The sequence below is a fragment of the Symphalangus syndactylus genome, chromosome 8, assembly GCF_028878055.3.
Source record: "Symphalangus syndactylus isolate Jambi chromosome 8, NHGRI_mSymSyn1-v2.1_pri, whole genome shotgun sequence".
NCBI lineage: Eukaryota > Metazoa > Chordata > Mammalia > Primates > Hylobatidae > Symphalangus > Symphalangus syndactylus.
Genome location: NC_072430.2, coordinates 20,509,156 through 20,521,482, shown reverse-complemented (window position 1 = coordinate 20,521,482; position 12,327 = coordinate 20,509,156). Strand labels below are relative to the sequence as shown.

At 33.9% G+C, this 12,327-nt stretch overlaps 1 protein-coding gene across 7 annotated transcripts in view; it reads left to right on the top strand.

Annotated features, from left to right (window-relative positions):
* PAPOLA (poly(A) polymerase alpha) overlaps window positions 1-12,327 on the top strand; it is a 68,289-nt gene that overhangs the window by 38,518 nt on the left and 17,444 nt on the right. For all 7 annotated transcript variants that reach the window (XM_055288244.2, XM_055288242.2, XM_055288240.2 and 4 more), the window contains 4 exons: window positions 4,575-4,628; window positions 5,106-5,225; window positions 6,504-6,613; window positions 10,137-10,258. In XM_055288244.2, the coding sequence (XP_055144219.1) occupies window positions 4,575-4,628; window positions 5,106-5,225; window positions 6,504-6,613; window positions 10,137-10,258 (406 nt within the window). The remainder of the gene's footprint in view (window positions 1-4,574; window positions 4,629-5,105; window positions 5,226-6,503; window positions 6,614-10,136; window positions 10,259-12,327) is intronic.

Sequence of the window (12,327 nt, the reverse complement as noted above, 5' to 3'; positions counted from 1 at the left end):
AAAAAGCAATAACGGAGCCAGTAATTGTGTTCTCGAAGCACTATGTTGTCACTAAAAATTAAAATAGCATAATCATTAAATACTCTTATTTTACTACGAATCCCCCCATAAATTGTGATTTCTGTTTGACAGATAATTTTTCTTTGTTTTTATTTTAACCAATGTAGAGGAAGTACCTTGGAACATTTAAACTAATAAACATGTATATAGATACTTTTAAAACTATGATATAAAAGAGATATAGTTACATGTAAGGAGAATAATAAAGGAATTGGTTTTACAGGAAAGTATTAGTACCCCTTCCTGGAATCAATGATGAAACTAGATTCAAACTTTGTTCTATTCACTTTCTTGTAGGACTGTGACGGGGCTTCTTTCACTTTAAGAAAGATTAATGTTTACATTGAACAAACCTTAATAATGTCATTTTATTTGAACAAATTCACATTATTAGAACTTTGGTGCTTTTTCTAAAGCTTGCTTAATGTATCTTTCAAAAGATTTAAACTATGCTTCAGTCCTTGCTGGATAGTACCTGTAAGTTCTTTGACTGGGTAAAAGATATATTACTAATCTTCACTGAAGTTTTTGTGAAACAATAAAATTTTTTTAGGTTATAAAAAAAGCAACAAATAGAGAAAATTACATCAGGAAAATTTACATTTCAGCTGAGTGTCTTGTGAAAACTTTTAAAATATGACAGTGGGCTAGGTTTATCCATACCAAATTCTATTTATATTTTTAATTGTTCTCCAGAAATTTGCCTCTTTAAGATAAAGTGATGACTATCATTAGGCTTTTGGAGGTGTTCACAGATTTGAATTTTTAAAGACATCCTCATATAAAATACCCCAAAGATTGACTGTACAACCAAATGGAAATGTTTAGTCTTCCCATGAGTCAGAGTTGATTCAATCTTACTTGAGGCGTATCATGAAATACTGCCAGTTGATATGTGTAGGATTTTAAATCATGTGAAATATACCTGACATTCTTAGAAGGAGCCAGAACCATGGAGAAAAATCTCATTTGTTTTAAAATGCAAACTAATTATCTTCCAGAAAGACATATCAGTGTTCCTCAAGAAAAAGGGGTAACATTGTTTTGTGAAATTTTTGGAGTTCTAAGAAAACAGTTTTTTAAATGCCGCTTCTGAGATAATTCAAGTTAACACGTAACTAGCAGTAAATCACCAACATTAGGAAATGTGAATACTTACTTCAGGTGTTAGATTTCACTAGGAATAAAGGAAAAGTATTAGGAAAACGAATGTATTCTCTAAGGTGCAAGATGATTTTACAATTTCATGTGTGTATATAGTAACCTTAAATTTGTTAAAAAAGTTAAAAACAGGAAACTAAATCTTGATCTTGAATTACATAAACATAGAATTGCAAACATTTTTTACTAAGATATGCCAGCTTTTTATTGTATATCTGAGTTACGATCTTCCCAGGTGAGATGAAATGGTCTTCAAGAGATTCACTTAGAGAATTTGTTTTGCAAATGGCAGTTAGGTAATAAAGTAACTAGATTAAGTGTTTTTAGGGCACTTTGCATAAATTCTGATTATTTGGGGATACATTTTTATAGTTAAATTTATTTTTAACTATGTTTTTAACTATTTTTATTGGAAACTATATATTTTTAAATTTGGGGAAAAGGTAATGGCAATTGCATCAGATTTCAAAGTCTCGCATGGAGGCATTTGAGCATCATAAACATGACAGTTTTAAACATGGCACTTGTAAAATAGACCATGTTTTTTCGTACATCTACAAAATGTAGTCTAATTTAGATGTACACTAGGTTTCTGTGATCTGATTGGGACCTTAAGAATTGAGTACCAATCCTGGTTTTAAAAATTAAAAATAGAGATATTTAGAGAATGCAGCTGGAATTTTGTTTTGTAAATGAATTCCTAATGACTCAAAATATTTGCAGGTTATTTTTTATTAAACTTAACCATTGCATTTTATATCTCAACTCAAATTTGTTTAAATGTGGCTGAGTAATGGACATTTAACCTCAGCATAAATACTTGTATACTTAATATTTCTACCTATATGTGAATATGTGCGTTTGTGTGTAAGATCTATACAGAGTAGGTACTCTTTCCCTTTTGGATTTCAGTAAGAAGTTATGTTGAACTCTAGGATTCAAAACTTTGAATTGCCAACAAAACTGTCCAAATGGATTGTATATTTTCCCTTTATAAATAAAGAACATTGTATATCATTTAAGGTTTTGTTGAAGACCAAGGTGGTTATTAAGAATTTCCATTTTAATAATGTGTTGTAAGAGTAATTTAGAGACTGTGGGAGTTTTGTCCCTGCCCTTAGATGGACCCAGACAGCTTTGTGTTTTTGTGTACATGCCTGATTCCTATAGTTCATTGTCTCCTGTTACAAGTCACTGTACTTTTGTGAGAGAGCTTTCTGCATGTTCTTTGCCTTTTTTTTTTTTTAACCAGTTAGCCATTTTTAATGTTTTAGGGACCTAGAAATCAGGTTACTGAGCTTCTTAGGATTTTGTTTGATTTAAGAGCATTTGGAACTCCGAGTATGGGTTTTTCTATACATAAAATACATTATTTTTTTAATGCTTTTGTATGACTTTTGTTGACTTATTTGGGCTATCTGTGCTTGCTCATGTATTTGACATATTCCAAATAATGCTGAGTAAATTAAACTGGTAAAGGAAGTATTGGTTTGTAGGGGTTTGGACTGCATATTGACATATCTCTATATACCTTGTTTTTCATATATCTATCTCTGTTACCTTAACTTTATATAGACTTCAAGTTAACTCCATTGAACTTTACAATACCTCTGCCAGTAAAATGTGTACTATTATCCCATTTCACAGACGATGTACACAAGACTTAGAATTGCCTAGGATTACATAGCTGTGAAGAATTGAAACCATTTTTCTTTTTTTTTTTGAGACAGAGTCTTGCTCTGTTGCCCAGGCTGGAGTGCAGTTGCGCGATCTCGACTCACTGCAAGCTCTGCCTCCCGGGTTCATGCCATTCTCCTGCCTCAGCCTCCTGAATAGGCTGGGACTATAGGCGCCCGCCGCCATGCCCAGCTAATTTTTTCTATTTTTAGTAGAGACGGAGTTTCACTGTGTTAGCCAGATGGTCTAGATCTCCTGACCTCGTGATCCGCCCGCCTCGGCCTCGCAAAGTGCTGGGATTACAGGCGTGAGCCACCCCGCCCGGCTGAAACCATTTTTCAAATACATTTTTTTAAAAATAGATTTGGTAGTTTTTCTCTGGGTCTAGGTCAGATTTGTGCTGTTGGTTAGAAACTACACTTACAAAATGTGTTAGAAAGTATTAGGAAGGTTTTAGACTTTTTTTTTTTTTTTTTTTTTTGAGACAGAGTCTCGATCTGTCACCCAGGCTGGAGTGCAGTGGCATGATCTCGGCTCGCTGCAAGCTGCCTCCCGGGTTCACGCCATTCTCCTGCCTCAGCCTCCCGAGTAGCTGGGACTATAGGCCCCCTGCCACCAGGCCCGGCTAATTTTTTGTATTTTCAGTAGAGACGGGGTTTCACCGTGGTCTCGATCTCCTGACCTCGTGATCCGCTCGCCTCGGCCTCCCAAAGTTCTGGGATTACAGGCGTGAGCCACCACGCCTGGCCTAGACTTTTCAAAGAGTAAAGTAATTTTAAAATTTTGGTTATACTGCTACTTTTGAAACTAGTGTCAGTACTAGATGATGTCAGTTTGCTTTTTGGGGTAGAGATTCTGGTGTGAAATTTGGCTCCCAGCACTTCTAAAATGGGTACTGTAGAAGAGTATATTGGATTGAACTTTTTTAGTCTTAGGAAACTGAATGATAGTAGTTACATTTTAGTTGTAAATAGTTTGTTTTAAAAAGACTTCAATATTTATTTGATCATGATGCTATTTTCTGAAGTGAAAACTTGGCTTTTGTCTAATATGAATGGGATTGAGTTTTGGATAAAAATCAGATTTCTTTGTTGCTGTCATGTTAGTGATTTTTTTTTTCTTTTTTGATTATAGAAATTATACTGTTAATTGGGAAAAAAATCACAGGGCCTAACTGCAGTATTCAGTTTAATTTTTACTACTATTTAATTTGGATTTAAAAGCATGATGTGTTTGATACTGTTTTTGAAGTTACTGTTGTAGTATGTGTATTTAGTGATAAGTTTTTGTGTCTAAAGCAATGGTGTTTTGATTCCATTGAAACATTTTTGTTGTAAGTAGATTATATTTTAGTGAACAGCTCTTTAATTTTATAGGCAGAGCACTCAAATTGGTGTCATTGAGCAAAATTATTAATGCTTATTTATGCTTCTTGAATTAAGCTGCTTTTTGGTAATTATTCATAAAGTCACTGCCTTTTTCAGAAGAATTAAACTCACTAGTAGTTAGAAACGTGGAATTTAGTATATATGATTTTATGTGCATATTGAGATTGTAGTCCCCCTTGCTAAATTGATGTGGATCTATAACTGTAAGGAAGCTTATTACTTTATGGTTTAATATCCAGCACAAAGCATGTAAATAAAATAAATAGCATGTTGTCTTTATCTTCAAAGGCATTATATTGTACTTCTAGCAAGTGCACCAACAGAAAAACAACGCCTGGAATGGTGAGTATAAGAATAGACTTTACAGACAAAGCAAACTTCAAAATGAATCACATAGCCACTGAACACAGTAGGAGATGGGAGGAAGTCCTTAAAACTTCTAGTTTGGTTTGATTTGTTCACAAGTGGAGCTTTACTGTGTGTAGTGGAAGTATAGAAATCAGGGGATCCATATGCAACTTATTTTTTTGTTTGCTTTATAGAGATCCATGCATCATTTCTTAATTGTGTATTTAAAGTGCACTTACGGCTTGTTTTTCTTAAAATTTTTGTGCGGATAACTTTTGTAACGTTGCTGGTGGGAATGGAGTGTTTCTTGGCTCTTTTTTCCCCGTTGTTTGGCAATTTTGGGTAGAACTTAAGGCTTCTGGTTTTATCTGTGGGAGTTCAGCCAGTTGAAATGCCCTGGTATGTGCATTTTATTTATTTATTTTTAAGTTAACCAAAACTTTTTGTTAATACTAAGTGACATTTGTTCAGGGTAGGCTTGGTGGAATCAAAAATCCGAATCCTGGTTGGAAGCTTGGAGAAGAATGAATTTATTACACTGGCTCATGTGAATCCCCAGTCATTTCCAGCACCCAAAGAAAATCCCGACAAGTAAGCCCTTTTCCAATTTAATTTCTTCTTCCCATTTCCAATTTTCATTCACAGAAGCTTTTACAGGCATTTTTTATAACTAGTGTAACTATTCTGTTGACTACATATGGCTTACAGACAATTTAGAGTTTATAACTTAGTTTTTCCTGATCAGAAACATTGAAGAGAAAGACTGTTTTGTGAGAAAAATCAGCACACATTTTTTTTTTCTGATAATATTCTTCCAACGATGAGGTACCTCTTAGCTAGAGTTCACATTCTGCAGTTCTGCTTTAATACTGTCTTTACCATTCCTTCTTAATATTTTCTTCTCCTGTTTTGTACAATAGTTGTCAGAATAGCTGGTATACCATACATCAGTCTTTGCTTTTTATCTTAAATTTTTGTTAAAAGGGAACAAACATTTTGATATGAACTTACAAATATCTGATTTGTGCTTGATTCTGGACTGTTGAGAAGATAACGTAAGAAAAAGCAGAGTCAGTTTACCTTTTTAGGGGTCTTTTATTTGTATAAGTTAGTTGCTGATTTGATTGCTGTTAATATGAGACTAGACTCTATACTTTGTTGCACTGGAGAGTTGGAGAGTACTAGTAATGAGCTTATTTTAAAAAATAAAGCATCATTAAAACAAATAAGTGAAAGGATCATTAAATTTGTGTTATACAGTATTCTTATTGATTATATAGATATTTTTTATTTTGTAATTATATGAGTTTTTTACATTTTGTGATAATTCTAATCTTAATTATTACAAGACCGTTTGATGTTCCATTCAGTAGATACGCTGTTGAATGTTCAAAAGTAGGTAAATCACTAATTATTCCTGTTACTATGCTTCTGTTCATGTGGCCTTTTAAATTGAATTTTTGAAGTTTAAGAAATATCTATTAAGTTCTAGTTAAATTTCTGTATTTAGAAATATCCTTTTTTTCCCAGACTTTTCTAAAAAGATTATTCTTTTTCCTTCATTAGTTTAAAGATAATTTTTCTTTGATTTCAGTGGCTTTGGTTCTTTAGAATCATCATTAAGGACATTGACTGTCAATGTACAGTTAGTAAGAGTGTATTTCTCCTGGATCTCTGTTTATGCTGTAGTAGGAATGTAGAGGAAAGGTGTGGGTGAGGACTTTGCATTTTCATGGAGCTTGGGCTTAGAACTTTTAGTTTGCTCATACGTTTGTATTACAAGTTTTTCCATGTTTCTGATTGTCAACCACATTGATAGCTACATTTTCATGAAATCCAGATAAACTATAGTAATGCTCTTCTTTGCAGGGAAGAATTTCGCACGATGTGGGTGATTGGGTTAGTGTTTAAAAAAACAGAAAACTCTGAAAACCTCAGTGTTGATCTCACCTATGATATTCAGTCTTTCACAGATACAGGTATGTCTTTACTTGGATAATCAAAACACTTCAGTTCTTGCATATTTCAAATTGTCTTGATGCATACCATAGTAATATTTACAATAATTGCTGAAATTACTTGCGAATATTGAACTATCATCAGAATAATGGTTTTGTATTAGTCTAATACAGATTGAGTGTTCCTTATCCACAATGCTTGGGACCAGAAGTGTTCAGGATTTTTTCAGATTTTGGAATATTTACATTACACTTACCAGTTGAGCATCCCTAGTCTGAAAATATGAAATTTGAAATACTTCAGTGAGCATTTCCTTTAAGTGTCATGTTGACATTCACAAATTTTGCATTTTTTAGCAGTTTCAATTTCAGATTTTTGGATTAGGGATACTCAACCTGTATATACATGATTTTTCTCTATTTTGGCAACCTTTAAGTTAAGTAGAACCATTCCAAACTTGACTTGTGCATAATTTCTTAAGAAATGGGAAACAACTTGAATATATGGTTGTCTAGACTGAATCTGTGTCTAACTGCCTTCATCATCTTGAACCTGAGAAATTGATGAAGCAGAACTTGTGATGACCTGGAGAAATTTTCCGACTATGGGGATTCAAATGTTAATGCATAGGTGGGAAATAGGCTGATTATATGTAGATTTCAGATTGACCTGTACCCTAAGATGAAAGGTAGTTCATTTTAACCAAAGACCAAATGGTGGATGTAGTTGAGAGAATGAGTCTATATGTAGCTGCACAACTTTTAATGGGAATGGCGAATACTACGCATAGGGACAACTGCATTTCTTCTTTAAGGACTAATCCTTTTCTCTCGCAGACACTGTCCTTCTCTGCCCTATTTAAAACAAATGTAGTAAGTGGCATTTTTATTCCCTATGAGTTTTCCCTTGAGAACATACAGACTTAAAATTAAGAAATGTTTTACCTAATTACAGGAGAGAAAAAAAATTAGTGCCAGTTTGTTAAAAAGTCGGTGTCGTACACTAACTGTGATATAAAGGAGAAATAAAAGGAAAAGGATATGTATTTCAGTATGTCAGTGCTCAGATACAGTGACACTAGAAGATCACTTAAGAGTGAAGTGATTGCACTTTATGTAGAATCGCTAGCAGTGTGACATCTATTAATTCTGACTGATACAAGTGTTGTCTGTAGGGATTCAGCTATCACCAGCAGCGTTAGCATTGGTGACCTGGTAAAAGTGAAAGTTGCAAATAAAAAGTGATCTGATTTTGATATGCTTGGCGGTAGTTGTATTCCTGGAAATTTCAAATTAAAATACTCTATTTTTTGTTTGTTTTTTCTTTTTTTATTTTAAATACTCCATTTTTTAAATGTAAAATTGAAGTGAATCCTTGTTTAAATAATTGCTAAGTAGGTTTTTTGTCTTTAGGAATGTAGGAAGGACATGGTATAATTCTGTGTTGGGTAGAACTGTCCACATTGAAGGATATATAGTGTTTCTAGCCATAATACCTTTTAATCAATACAACAACAAAAATACCTCTACAGATTTTTAGAATGTCGTATGTAGGGTGATACTCCACCTGCTGAACACCACAGAAGTATTTTTTCCTGAAGTAAAAATTCTGATGTTAACTTATTTATGAACTAATAAGCCATGGATACCTACCTGGATTAGAAATTTGTTCTGTACATTGCATTCAAGTTAAGATGTTTATCAAAGATTACACGAATGAACCATCAGGATTTTCAAGGATGTTTTAGGTATTTTGGGAAGGAAATACTTAGTTGTCCTTTATGTTGAAACACTTTAATCCAATACTTTATGGGATTTTAAAAGAAAGTAGGTTTCACATATTCAGCACGCAAATGTTCACTCCCAACCCCTACCAGTTTCTTTTCAAGTTATTTTGGTTGTTCAACCTAGAGACCTTGGAATCAGTCTTTGACTCCTGTTTTTTCCATACTTGATGTTAATCCATTATAAAATCTTTTTGCCTCTTCTTTCAGAATACATTGAGGTTTCTGCTACTTAGTACTGTTCCCACTGCTTTCACCCTAAGTCCTAGCCACTATAGAGCTGTTGGATCACTGTCATTGTGAAAACTTTCTCTTTTGCCCTTGCCCCCTTCAGCTGTTCTTACCTAGTGTCCGGATGATATTTTTAAGCCAGATCCTATCTTGCCTGCTTAAAACCTTTGAGTATTTGTCTCACTCAGAATGAAAGTCCACGGCCTTACTGTGGTTTGCAAGCCTCTGCCTGATCTGCCCTTTTCATTATGTCTGTGACCTTACCTCCTATTATAAGTTCACAATCCTTTATCTATAAGTTTTGGAGCCAGAAAGGTAATAAAGTTAGTAAGTAATATACCCAGTGAGGCCTGGAGCAGCATTTGGTACTGAAAGACAGTATATTTCTGCAGGGAGCCAGGGAACATGGAGCAAAAGACAAAGACCAAATAGCCACAGCCACAAATAGTTCAGCACAGGGTTTGTTACTAGATGAATTTTGTTTCCTATCTTAGAAAAACTTGTGTGTTGAGAGTTTTTGGGATTTTAGAGTTGCACATAAGGGATTATGGATTTCTACTTTTCATCTTCTCCATTGGCATTTTTGTTGTTTCTCAAATGTTCCAGGCATTTTCTCCTGCTTAGGGCATTTTGTTCTTGATGTTTGCTCTCTCTGGAATGCTATTTCACCAGGTACTCTCAGCTTACATCCTTATGTTCATTTAAATCTTCAGTCAGCTGTCAACTCAGTTTCCAGGCTGAGCTTCCTACCCTACTCCCTACGTGGTTTTTCACAGTAATTCTTATCATCATCTGACATGGACCGTAGTTTATGTTTTATTTTTTTCTGTTTATTCTATTCTCTGTACTGTAATGTAGACCCTTTGAGGCTACGTTGGTCTTTGTTCACTACTTATCCCCAGTGTCTAGAACAATATGAATCAAGTATAGGTGTTTCATAAATATGTTTTGTATGACCGACTTTTTTACTTTTTGGGGCCCTCTGGATCTAAATAATTTGAATTTAATTGTAGCATTTTCTTTTTGTACCTGTGACATCTGTTATTTAAATTATTACTATATTAGAAAGTACATCATTACTTAGTTTTATCTTGCAAATTCTTGTAAAGATACCTTTAGGTATAGTTTAATAAGTTTGACTTATTTTACAGGATGTGTTACATACTTGGGTAAAGTTTTAAACAATAGTACTGGTAGCATAAAAGGGTATGGGTGTAAGAAACCCTTTTCCCCTCATTTCTGCCATTTCTTAAAGAGTTACTTTTTAAAGTTACTACTTTAAGAGCTATTTAAAGAGTTACTATAGTGGAAGAATTAATACATTTTGTGCTTTTATTCAGCTCATCTTGTGGTAAAAGGAGTTTGCTCAGGCAATGAATTATGTCAGATTAGGAATAGGTCTTGACCGATCTACAGATATGCAGTATTGATGGAAAAAGGATCCCTACTTAGAATAGTTTCTCTGGAGTGAGTTTAACTGCCTTTATTAAAATGTTTCTATTTCTTGTAACAATTTCCTAATTGTATAGTTTATAGGCAAGCAATAAACAGCAAGATGTTTGAGGTGGATATGAAAATTGCTGCAATGCATGTAAAAAGAAAGCAACTCCATCAACTACTACCTAATCATGTGCTTCAGAAAAAGAAAAAGGTAAATTTAGAAAGTACTTACAAAAGCATTACTAACATAATGTTTTATGCATCTGGACTATCATTATTTCAGAATTTAGGCTCAGTTAATAAGTCATATTTGAAATAGATGACAGCTTTTTAAAAATCTGTTTTATGGAGCAGTTTCATTATGTGAAATCTGACTCTAATCAGCTTTCTTGCACACAGTTGCTTTAGATTTTAGAAGGATTAGTGGTGATGCTTCATATCCTAACTTTGTATATACCCGTATTCTCTTTAAGGACTTTTTATTCTTATTCACTTAAAAATCCCACACCAGTATTTAATTTTCTTTCCTTTAAAAAGAAAACTAAATTAAATTGGTAAGGAAATATGTGGGTCAAGTAAATTATGTGAGACTTTTTAAAAATGAAAATCGCTTTTTTTGGTGAATGTAAGAAATATAACATTATTTAAAAACTAAAAGTTGCTGAGTGTAAAGGAGGTCATGAACAGAGGTCACTGAGTTAATATTTTGCATTACATTGTTCTAGTGTTAGTGCTTCCTTTTGAATAACTTAGAGCCATTTTTTCCTTATTTGGACTTTAGTGAGCATATTGGAATTTTAGTGGACAGATACAAATTACATTTTTTCTTTAAGTGATTTCAAAAATAGATGGTTTATTCCTATAGTGGAATACTTCACAGTATGCAGCAGTGAAAATAAGTGAACTACAACTGCATATACTAATATGTTGAATAAAAAAAGCACATGTATGTATCACTTGATCTTCCATATAAAGTTTACAAGTTTAAAAACTTAAAAAAAAATGTATTTAGGAGAGAATATGAATTAAAAGTATATGTTACAGAATGACAACCACTGCATTCAGGAAAATGGCTGGTTGTCTGGGATTGGGGTTGGGAGGAAAGGAATGAAATTAATACACAAAAGACTTCAATTTTATAATATTTTGTTTCTTAAAACAATATATTATGATACAAAAACATTGAAGTTAATTAAAGGCAAGGACTCTGGAGTGGACTGCCTTGTTCAAATTCAGGCTCTACTGTTTCCTACCTGTGAAATTTGAGCAAGTTACACGGCAAACATCTTATTCTTGATTTGTCTCATCTCTAAAATTGTGGCAGTATTTTTACCTATTTTATTAGGTATTTCATGAGGATTAAATGAGCCAATACATGTAAATGGTGGTTTAGACTAGCTTCGTGGCACATAATAAATGCTCATATTGGCTTTTGTTATCACCATCGTTATTCATAACTTGGAGATAGGTAGATAGATGGGGAGGGGTCTAAAATCAGTTTTTAAGGTTTAAACATGATGTTATTTTAATTTTTTTGTTTTTTTTTTTTTTGAGACGGAGTCTCACTCTGTTGCCCATGCTGGAGCACAGTGGAGCAATTTCGGCTCACTGCAAGCTACACTTCTGGGTTCACGCCATTCTCCTGCCTCAGCCTCCCAAGTAGCTGGGACTACAGGCGCCCGCCACCATGCCCAGCTAATTTTTTGTATTTTTAGTAGAGATGGGGTTTCACTGTGTTAGCCAGGATGGTCTGGATCTCCTGGCCTCGTGATCCGCCTGCCTCGGCCTCCCAAAATGCTGGGATTACAGGTGTGAGCCACAGCACCCGGCCAAAAATTTTATTCTTAACCTAATGGTTTACTAAAAATTTAGTTAACTAAATAAAAATTGACAAAAATGTACCATTCTCAATGTACTATTTATACACATACTGTTCAGTGCATGTTTCCACATGTTTATTGTAAAATTTTCCATCAAGCAGTTTTATTTTAAAATTAAAGTATCTCAGCTAGAGATTAGCCTCAGGAAAACAAAACTAAAATGTCAAGTTAAACACTTGCTTTCTAATTGTCCTTTAGTGTTGTATTATTAATGGGTTAAATCAATTGTACTTAAATGTAAATTTATCACATACAAAACATATAAACATTTTGGACCTGGGAATGGTGGCTCATGCTTGTAATCCCAGTGACTTGTGAGGCTGCGGTAGGAGGATCCTTTGAGGCTGGGAGTTCAAGACCATCCTGGGCAACACAGCAAGACTCCATCTCTAAAAAAAAT